At 36.7% G+C, this 11,683-nt stretch overlaps 1 protein-coding gene across 1 annotated transcript; it reads left to right on the forward strand.

Annotated features, from left to right (window-relative positions):
- Positions 1 to 5,602: 5,602 nt before the first annotated feature.
- Positions 5,603 to 6,113, forward strand: LOC149002044 (uncharacterized). The gene is given in 2 exon segments (XM_089137912.1): positions 5,603 to 5,641; positions 5,643 to 6,113. Coding segments are annotated over 2 exon segments (273 nt in total). The 3' UTR covers positions 5,877 to 6,113.
- Positions 6,114 to 11,683: the final 5,570 nt, after the last annotated feature.

Below are 11,683 nucleotides of genomic sequence, written 5' to 3' on the forward strand. Positions count from 1 at the left end.
AGCTAGTAGGTTAGCCATACTATTTTCACGACTTTGCTCTTTCACATTTGGGGCAGTGGGAGCCATCTCCATCCAAATCGCCGGGATAAAATAGGGATTTGGGAGTTGGTAATGAGGGTTTGATTTTGTAAATTAGTAAACTTTAGACCCTCAAAATACAATCCCATATTTTTCACGAAATTTGGAAATTCTTTTCTTCTCATGAACCAGTTGGTCCAGCTAGGTTGAACCAGGTTTCGACAAGTTCGATGAAATTTCGACGGTTTCGATCAAAACTTGGGATTTTTTTCAATCCCCTAATTTTTTGTTTCGGGAATCTCAAAATGGAAGATTTCGCTAGTTTTGACCGAATTTTGTTCTATGATATTAGGGATGGATTTTGAGATTTTGAAAATTTCTTTAACCTAAATGACTTTGCAACAAAATTATTCTTATCTTCCGCTATTAGATAAAGGTTAGCCACATGTCACCCTTCTTATGCCGGCACAAGAGATATCTAGGAATCACATATATGTTGTCAGCATGAGTCGAACAAATGATCTTTTTACCAAGCAATGTTGATCTTACCAATCAAGCATGCATTGGCCTAAAAGTAGGGCCATGGGTTCGAATCCCTCTTGGTCAAAGGCGAAGCCTTGTTCATATTAATTATATAAGGCTCCCTTGACCTTGAGGATATAATCAAGATACCCTTAAGCTGGCCGAGATGAATCTTGGATTCCATGTTAAAAATGGTTTTCTTTGCTTTGAAAACAAATATTTTAATCTCAGCCTTTTATTTAGTATATTTCACGTTTCAACATTATGGTCCCAAAAAATAAAAAAGGCTGTTGCGATTTCTTCCGTTATGATATATTCTATGGGCGTGTGTGTAAAAAACTCATCTACACGGAGATACATTGAATCAGCTAATCATAACAATCTTCAAAGACCAGAAGATGAAACCCTCGATAATGTTCTGCTTACTGTGCTAAGCGACGCAGCGAATCCAGCGGTAGTTCCCTTCTTAGCTCCGGTGACGGCCTCTGAACTTGACTCTTCTCCTGGTAGGTCTTTTCATTTTCTCTGTTTTCATCTCAACAGCTTTCTTCTTCTACGGCTGCAGCACTACTGGTAGCTTCAGTACTGTATTGTGTGATTTGGTTCTTGAATCCAAAATTTGAACAGCATAAGTCATGGAATTTTTCCCATAAATCTTTTGATTGTATAATAACGAAATCTTTGATCACTTGATAATCTTTTTTGGTCCGCTTATTTGCGATGCTATGATTTTATGATTATATAATCCCTTGATTATGCAAATTAGTTCTGAAACTTAGCAGCAGCACCTAGGTTGAATCACTCATACACGTCCACGGCACCTAGGCTGTAAAGTGTATTGGGTTGTCTATTTTAGTCCTGAATGTGTAACTGTGTAACTTACCAATTATCAGCTTTAATAGCCTGTTAAACCTTGCCAAATATGAAATAAAATCACTAAAACGTTTAGGGTGCTCAGGTGTTTCGGCAATTATGTGTAAAATCCTTAAGGGTCTGTTTGGTTACATGAATCCAGAGATTTGGATTCATAAATGCGAGATTTATAGCCGTTTGGTTGTGAAAATCTCTAGATTCATGAAATTTGATCACTCGTTCCATTTTAGAGCATGTCTGGTTACTGAGCCCTCTATGCAAATCTCCATGCTTCCTCAATCATAAGCAACTTAGTCACCCGCTTAGTTGTATATCAAAGCTCAAATGATTCAGCTCAAATCTAGAGATTCACCTGTTGTACACTAAAAACGTGAATCTGTAGATTTATGGGTAAGGGGTGAAATCCAGAGATTTCAAAAAAGCTATACATTTGTGCCTTCACAAAAATCACATTGATCAAATAGTTTTTTAGGAAGAATTCACAGATTTCATTCCACAACCAAAATCTAATTTTATAAATTATAACTCCATAGATTTGAAATCTATAGATTTGAAATCTCTAGATATTTGAAATCTCCAGACTCATGTAACCAAACAGGCCCTTACACTAAATACGTGAATCTGTAGATTTATGGGTATGGGGTGAAATCCAGAGATGGATTTAAACATTTCATCCCTACTATAAAAACGCTAAACATTTGCGCATTCACAAAAATCACAGATGAATCTACAGATTTCATTCCACATATTCGGTTAACCAAACAGTTTATTTTATAAATTATGACTCCATAGATTTGAAATCTCTAGATTTTTGAAATCTCCAGACTCATGTAACCAAACAGGCCCTAATCCAATTTTTTAATTTTTTTTAAAAATTTTTATGTATTTGAATAATGTATCATTTATCCTGAATAGAAAGCATTTAGACTAAGATCATTTTAGGTGTAACCCTTCCTCAAACTGAAGTAGATCACCCTTCCATATTAGAGCATTCAAAGCCCTCTATTGCAAATGTCCATGCTACCTCAAACATGAAGCAACTTAGTCACCAACTTATCATGTATCAAAGGTACTATGAATTAGCTCAAATCTGTCATTACTTATTTTATCTTTTATATTTTCACCAGTTATCTGTCTCAACATCCTCATTTCAGTTTTCTCTAAGATTGTTTATATATTGTCCTTCATTCCCCAACAACTATTTGTTGGCCATGTTACTGTCCTAAAAAAATGCCTTCTGAGTTTTGAAAGAATATATTGATACACAAAACACTCCTGGTGGACCTCTCCATTTCATCCACCATATTATAATTCTTTGTGCAACATTGTCTTTTATTTTAGAGCAACAACAAAATCAACCTTATTTAGCTAAATGGATCCTTGCCTGCTAATCAGCTCTATTTGAGGTCATAGTTGATGCATGGCCTAAGCTATATATGTCTTTCTTCAATACTTCCTAAGGCCATATGGTGTTTGCACTGGCTTTTTTGGTTCCTTCAGCCTGAATCAAATCTCTTCTCCATATTGGGGCATACAAAGGCCTCGTTGAACATAGCCATGCCACCTCAATTTCCTTGTAGCTTGTGTATCCAAGTTACTCCTAAATCAGCTCAACAGCCTAATCTCTCACCTCTAATCTGATTGTAAATTAGTTTGTCTACCTAGTTTTGCATTCATCATCTCAACATCCTAACCTCTATAATGCTGTGTTTATCTATATGATGTTTTTTTTTTAACTACCCAACATTATGCACCATATATCATAGCTGATTGTATCACTGCCCTATATTATTTTCCTTTTAAGGTTTTTTAATGGAATAGGTTGATCACACAACACTCCGGATGCATCTCTACACTTCATCCACATTACTCTAATCCCATATAAAACTGCATATTCTATATCACCTTCTTAATTTATGATTCAACCCAAGTACTCAAAATAACCACTTTGCAAAATCTCCCACTCTTAAATTTTCATCACTTCAATATCTGTCTTTAACTACCTGAGGTTAAGCACTATATTCGATGTCTTCTTTCTACATGTCTTATAAATTTTTTATTCCATGGTTGATATGCATAACTGGATATTGGTATTAGTCCCTGGTTTTTATTTCATCCACTGATACAATGTCATCCATTAAAACATCCATGATAAGTACAAACTAAAGAAAACTCTTAAAGCTGTTTCTTTTGTAATACAATTGTAATTGGATTTGGGTTCAGTACCTTGACCCAAGACTCAACCCCCCCCCCCCCCCCCCCCCAAAAAAAAAAAAAAAGGGAGAGAAGAAGAAAAAAAGGGTAACAGTAAAGTCCAACCCCGACTTCAAGACATAAAAAGCATAAAGCTGTGTCAGAGGGTCAAGATTAAAATAAATTAAGAAATAGTTAAATCTGGAACAGAAAGTTAGGAAATATGAGAAAATTAATTATTCATAATGAGTATCTCTGATAAGCCTAATGTTCTGGTCCAGTGTTTCTCTTGAATGCCTTGTTCAATCCCCATAATATAACACGGATTTGCTAGATTTAACTAATTAGATGACATTTGGGTGTGCTTCAGCAAATAGGCAGAATCAAGTTGAATTTTGTTACTTTCGATCAGAACATCTGATTGCCAAACCACCGTGTGGTGATGACCTATATATGACACCATGGATACCCCATAGCTCCCCCTTGATCTATTGGACAGATCTATTTCTGGAGATTCAAATCAGATAGAGTTTTAAGTCAAACAGAGAAGCTGCCAGTTTATTAGGGGCTTCTTATTTATGAATCATCAAGAATGACAGTAGATTGATGATTGCTTATTTAACCCATATCATAGAATAAATCAAAGCAATCACCATCCAAGTATCTCTTCCTTGAAGAAGACTTCAAACCTCTTGTAAATCATCAGTGAGCCTTGGCTCTATCTTTTTATAGAGAAATTAAAGAACAGCCTTACTTGGACTAGGAGTGTAAAGTCTTAATAGCTAATAGTGAACATAGCTAAAAAAGTTAACATAACCCTAAAACAAAAACATCTCCCCTGTAGGTGAGCACTTAGCCCATTTAACTGTCTCATTACAATGAAGATCTTTATATAGAGAAATTAAAGAACAGCCTTAGTTGGACTAGGAAAGTAAAGTCTTAATAGCTAATAGCGAACATAGCTAAAAAAGGGTAACATAACCCTAACAAAAAAACATCTCCCCTGTATGTGAGTGTTTAGCTCTTTTAACTGTCTCATTACAATGAAAATCTTTATATAGAGAAATTAAAGAACAGCCTTACTTGGACTAGGAAAGTAAAGTCTTAATAGCTAATGGCAAACATAGCTAAAAAAGGGTAACATAATCCTAAAACAAAAACATCTCACCTGTAGGTTAGTATTTAGCCCATTTAACTGTCTCATTAGAATGAAAATCACTTGTAATCAAAAGCCAAACATATATATAGCTTGTCACAAGGCTTATTTCCAATAATTTTAACCCATTTGGATGATCTATCTGTATCTTTCTCTTTTTTGATACTCACCAAATCAATTCTGTAGGGACTGTATCATAAGCTTTATATAAGTCAAGAGCTACTACGTTTGATGTTCCTGGCACAAAGTCAAAAAAGATTTCTCCAAAAAATTGGTTTCTTGTCACAGGTGGGTTATAGGTGGTCTTTTCCATAATTTCATATCATTTGTCATATTATTCTATAGTTATTAAAGATTTGAATATCACCTATTTCTTTGACAAATTGGAGCCAAAATGTTTCTCCATTCATCTAGAGCTTTTCCTTCTTTAGAATCTTAAATGTTGGTGAAGCTTCATTTTGAGGATGCCTTTTTAGTATACTAGCCAGCATTAATGGTTGTTACTTAATAGCTTCGATAGAAGTGCAAGTAGTTGTTTGATGGTTGGGTTCAAAAAGTATATCCAGTATGCCTGAAACTAGTTTCTGAATTCTGACAACTCATAGGTTGAGGTAATATTGATGACACTCGTATTCTAGATTTGTAATAAATTCCAGAGATAAATGTGATGTGAAGATCTGATTCTGTTGCTCATTGATGTGGTGTTGAAACTTTTATTCCCACTGAAAGGCCAATATACCTAGAATATGTAGGAAATAATACCCACTATGTAATCTAACGCATGAGGTCCCAATCAATTCTAATCTTTTCACGTCATGATTTACAGTTCCTTAAAACTATATGATGGAGCAATCTCATGATGCTGTTCCTTCCAACAACTCAAGTTAAGGCTACATTCCGCCTTGGCTTAGAAACGTATTCTGTGAACGCAACAAAAGGTGTCCTCTCAGAACAACTGGTTTCTATGAAGGAGGAGAGCATGAGTATACTGAAGGACTTCATAACTAGACATAATGCCCCAAATGATGTTCCTGAGGAAGCTTTAGAGGGCTCCTCTGAAGATGATGGTGAAGAGCTGGAGAAGCCTCTTGAAAGACCCAAGAAGCGGAAATGACATGATTTCCATTAGACTCTGGTGAATTTGTATGGCCTTATTATTAGGTTTTTAAGAGGTTTATTGTACCTATATCTGGATATATCTTGCATTTACAAAATTTCAAAACTTGGTCCCCAAGATTTCCCTTGTTTGGACATTCATTTACATTTTTTTGCATTCTTACTCTTTTTTTTTCTTAGCAAACCATTTTTACAAACAAAAGGTCCAACATGCTAGTGTTATTCTACCCTGATTTCTCTTCTCATGGAAAAGAGGGATGGAGGCTGCTGAGTTTTCTTTGAGATGCTTTTGTTTTGTCTCCTTTTCATTTTAATGTATATATTACGACATGATGGTGCTGCTGGCCGGGGGGGTGTGGGTTGTTCTTGGAAATAGGACGTTCGGGTCATCAAGACCAGATTGGGACCTTTAACTTCTGATACTCAAACATGAAGAAAACAATAATGTAATTGAGATAACTAGATGATACAAAAATATAATGTGATTGCCACACCAAAATGTACAGAATGGAAGAATAGACAAGACGCTTTGTAGAAAAGCCCTCTTTGCTATAGTAGGTGCTAGTCAAAAGGCAATAACATCTCAATGGGGAATTAATGACCGTTAGAGAGGCATTAACAGAAGCTCAAGAAATTTAGGTTGAGATTCGAACATATTCCCAATAGCTGTGCAAATTCTAAAAAGGGCATGTACTGCATTATAGTATTTTTTTTTTGGCTTGATAGTGGACATACCAGCAGTAAGGACTAATTTCACATCTTGCATTGTTGAGCACCACTTCCACAAGTTAAAGGAAGGAAGAAAGAGAGAAACAAATGGAATGCTAGCAAACTATACGTTGTGATAGAATCTAACCCTAGAGAAAAATTAGAGCAGGTTGACTTGGGTGGTCAGATAACCGCCCTCGAAGCTTAAGTCGGATTCAATAACACTCCCACCACCCCAAGGAAGGGGTTTTAGAGCTTCGAGCTGGGTAGCTAAAGAGCAACGAAAGAGTGATTGAGCATTACCATTAAATGAGGTAGGTCAAGGGTATTTATAGTGGGAGTTTGATGAGAAATTCCCACAATACCCAACTTACAACTTGGCGAGCACTACTTGGACATCTTCCTGACTATGACTATGGACCTTGGGTCAAGTCCCCCGGTTCACTAATGGGATGCCTGGTTAAATGGTGTCTTGTTCGATTTGACCACCGATTCGGAACCAACCCTTTTGTACTTGGTATCAAATTGATATAACACTATAAACTGTTAGCAAAGCATATATGTGCCTCTTCAGTTCATAAATAGGTCTTGAGTTTGACCCAACTATTCTCTTTCTATTAGCCCAATATACTAAATAGAAAAGGGATCCATAAATGATTTTCAATCTATTGCCCAAACAAAAAAAAATCCTTTGCAAAGATATTTCTTAATATAAAATAATATCTTTTACATGTCACCCACTATAATGGGAGGTGAAACACTGGATTTTATTTGCGTAGCTGCTGCTGCCAACTGCCGAGGGTGGAGATTTTGCCACATATATAAGAGGCAGTTGAATGGTGTGAGATCAAAATGCGGGGTCTTAATTGTAAATATGACTTTTTATTTTTATATTTAAGAGTTTTAAAAATTTAAAAATTTACAAATGGAAGCCTTCACTGTCGGAAACCACCTCCTCCAACAGAAATCACCGACCCCAACTGTCATCTTAAAAAAAATACGAAAGAGAGAAAAGAAAATCCATTGACTGTTAAGGGAGAGTGGAGGAGGAGGCGCTCGAGTCTTGATCTATTCAATTAGCATTAAGAAAATGAAAAGCAGAGACAAAATCCACAACGTACAACAATCTTTGAGTTTATAGGTGCCAAGTTCTCCTTTTTCTGGATCAAAAACAATTTACTCATTAGTCACAGTACACAAGCAATAGGAGAAAAGTAGATGTTAGGGATTTTCGGAGAGGAGAAACTGTACTGACGAAAGAGGTGAAACAATAGCGCTGAAGTAGGATCAGAATCTACCATTATTGACGCTTGATCCAGATGTATACAGACAACTTGTTGATCGGCAGATGATTCTCAAGGGTTTAGGGCTCCGTCGTCAAGTTCTTCGAACTTCACTCCGTTTTAGGAATGAACAGAGATCTTGACGAACAGAAGTCAAAAGGAATGGAATTAGATTTGAATGAAGGGAAGCTGGAGATTAGAGAAGAAGTAGAAGTTAAAATGACAGAATGCTCAACAACAAGGAAATGCTTCAAATACTTGTTGCATCTAAACGATATTTTACAAACCCTAAACCCTAGAGTTTACAAAACCCACCATGGATCCTTACGATCAACTCTCCATTATAAAAAAGGTTAAAGGGTGAGCATATTTTCGTGGGTAAGTCTCTAGAGGGATAATCAAACTTGAGACAAGCTAGAGTGTGAAACGAGAAAGAGCCTCAGCGTAAGGTAGAGCGAGGGGCCTCATTTGTAATTTGCAAGCTTGAATGTGAAAATAAAAAAATTATATTTATAATTAAGACCCCACCTTTTGATCTCACATCACACCGTCTAATTGTCTCTTGTATATGTGAGCAGTGCTACCGCAAATAAAAACCCGGGTGAAACATTGGGTTTTGCATTATAGTGGCCTAAATGACATGTCACATAGTTGTTAAATTACAAGTTATCCACTATTAGGCTTTTAACCTAGATTTTATGTGAAATGACCATAATGACCTTTGAATTTTTTTATTTTTTTTTGACCAAACACAGACAAAGAAATTCATTTAGAGAAACAAGTCTGGGGAAATCCTCCCAGCAGGAATAGAGTACAAAGGATCAAGACGTTGTGGTGACTGCATCCACCAAACTTTACAAATACCCAAATAACGAGCACATCTGGCTAATAGATCGGCAGAAACATTGTCTGCTCTCGAAATATGAACTACTAAACAAGTGTCAAACCCCAACAAAAAATTCTTAATAAGCTGAACCAATCGGTAGGAGAATCGCATGCTCATATCTTCTTCTCATGTCCTTTCTCGTTTGGTGTTTGGAGCCGTCTCATAATCCTGCATGGGCTCAAGGATCCAGGTCCTCTCTCGTGGGCAGACGTCTTGCAATGGTGCATTGAGCATTTCAGGGGATCCGATAGATTGAATGATGTGAGACGATTCAGCTTTGTTACCATGATTTACTTTTTGTGGCAGGAAAGGAATAATCTTACCTTTCAGAAGAGCTCTCGGAGTGACCTTGACATCTTTTACTTAATGGCTAAGATGACCCGATTACGGTTTCAATTTGCAAAGCTAGTGGTGGAGGATTGCCCGAGACAGAAACAATTCTTCTTTAGTTGGGGTATTTCGGTTTCTTTTGCTCAGGTTAAGAATTATGTTCATTATTGGTTACCACCGCCATGGGGTTGGATCTTGATCAACTGTGATGGTTCTCTCCGGGGACATATTGGAGGGTATGGTGCTATGGCTCGAAATTGCAGAGGTGATGTTATTTTTGCTTGTTCTGGTGGTTGTGCTAATGTGGGTGTTTTTCATGCTGAGATGCTTGCAATTTGCGCAGCAATACGGCTGCAATAAGGTTTTGGTGCATTCAAACTCCGAAGTGGCAATTAGGACTTTACTGGGTACTTACCGCCCACATTGGGGGATACTACACATTGTTGAGGATATTCTTCACTTGAGATCCTTGTTTCAGGGGTATATTTTGGTGCATGGTGTTAGGGAGACTAATAGGTGCGCGGATTTTTTAGCCGGATTGGCAACGTTGGACCAAGAAATTTTGTTGGATCCTCTCTCTTTGCCTGCTCAGCTCTCTCAATATGTTGTAGAAGAGCGACAGGGTCGTAGTTTCTTTAGAACCTAATCATGTATTATTGTTTGTATTTTATTTATTTCTATTAATATAAAGTTTCATTTTCTCCAAAAAAAAAAAATAAAAAATTGAACAATTCCAATCCAAAGCACTAGGTTCATCATGTAAACAGGAGACCTTTGGGTTTAAAGTGACATAACTATCCGAATTTGATATTCTTCTGTACCCAACCCTTAGGTGGGTGAAGGAATTCTATCTTCTTCCTACTCCTTGCTTAAAGTGCCCACCACCGTTGTGAGAAAACAAAACACCCAAGCCTCTCCCCCTGCTGTTCAACAACCCCAACCTTCCCCTATTGGAAATCATCCACCCAAAACCCTAGACAGATGAAAACCTGGATGTAGCCATTGGATTTCTCCCGTTTTGGAATTGAACAAGAACCAGAGTATTTGGATTGGTGGGGCTTGTTGGATATTGAGTTTGATGGGTATAAGACTTCCAATGACAATTCAAAAATGTGCAGGGGCACAAGATTTGGGTCTGTTAAGAAATCGAAGAGAAATTTTTAAAAAGACGAAATAAGTTTGCTGTTCAATCGTTTCGAATGAGTTTGAGCACCATTTACGAAGAAGATGAGATCGATTGGTTTTGAGATTCACTTGATCGGTTAATCATCATCATCATCAAGAAATTCGTGTATATATATCCTAGATTCTTCCCTAATCTGGAATTCACTTGAGGCGATTATCATGAAGGTCGGTTGATGGACTGAGTGTTAGAATCCTTCTTTGACTTGCTGTTGTACAATAATGAGGAATTAATCTTTCTATTTTTGAAAGTTGATCCCTTTTGTAAATTATCAAATGGGCTGAGTATTTCATTTGTTCATCTTCATTTCTTTACCTGTCCTTTCAAGAAAGCTTTCTTAGGCAAATAAAATAAAATTTTCGACGTGAACAAATACAATATTCTCCTGGTATGGCTGGGGAAATAGCTGAGGTTTTTGATCTGCCTAGGATTTTGAGGTTTTTGATCTGCCTAGGATTTTGGGTGAGTGATTTCTGGAAAGGGAAGGTGGAAGCGGTAGTCACCGGCAGTAAGGAGAGGGAGTGAGGTGGTTTCCGACAGTAGTGAGTAATTTTTAGCAAGGTGTAAGTCGAAGGTGTCCATTTATCCACTTAAGGGTTGGATGTAGAAAGGTATTAAATGGGGTAGTTATGTCATTTTAAACTCAGAGTGCATTATGGTTATTTTACACTTCACTTGACAAAATCTAGTTTAAACCTTAACAACGAGTAGCCTGTAATCAGTGTACAACATTTTGATGAAATTCGCTGAAATTTTGCTGAGTTCGCTAAGTAGCGAACCGAAAAATGCACCTAAAAGCGAAATTAAAGAATATCGCCGGAAAAATACCGAATTCGTAAAAAATCGTCAAAAATTGCCACATAACCTGCAAAATATCATCGGAAATGGATTGATTGCCATCTAGATCTGCTGTAAAATATTACGTGTTATTCTTTGCCTCTTCTATTTGATCGACAAAAAATATTATCTCCATATTCAGTTTCATGGTTGAAATCTCGCCGGCGAAATCCATGGTTTGATGTAGAAGAAGTGAAGAACAAAAGAGGAACTGAAAAAGAAGTGAAGAAGACAAAGACGATGACTGTAGCTATCTTCCATGAGTTCCATCATCGTTAAAAAATGGATTTTTTTGTGAAAGTTAGAAAGTGGTTTGACTGTTCGTTATTTTGTAGCCACACATGTTAATGATATTTTATTTTTTATTTTTTTATTTTTATAAAATATGAATTAGACATTTAACGCTGCTTGACACACATAAATCAATGTCACTAAGTAAGAAGTGAAAATGTTGGTTTTTTTTTTTTTAAATAAAATGTGTGTTATGCATTTAAAGCCACACAAATAAATCAAATTTACACCCTATAGGCGAAATCCACCATTTCGCTGGTTTAGGCCATAAGTGAACTGGCGAGAAT

Source organism: Hakea prostrata, chromosome 10 (genome assembly GCF_041222555.1).
Source record: "Hakea prostrata isolate BN-2017 chromosome 10, UWA_Hpros_2, whole genome shotgun sequence".
Taxonomy (NCBI): Eukaryota; Viridiplantae; Streptophyta; class Magnoliopsida; order Proteales; family Proteaceae; genus Hakea; species Hakea prostrata.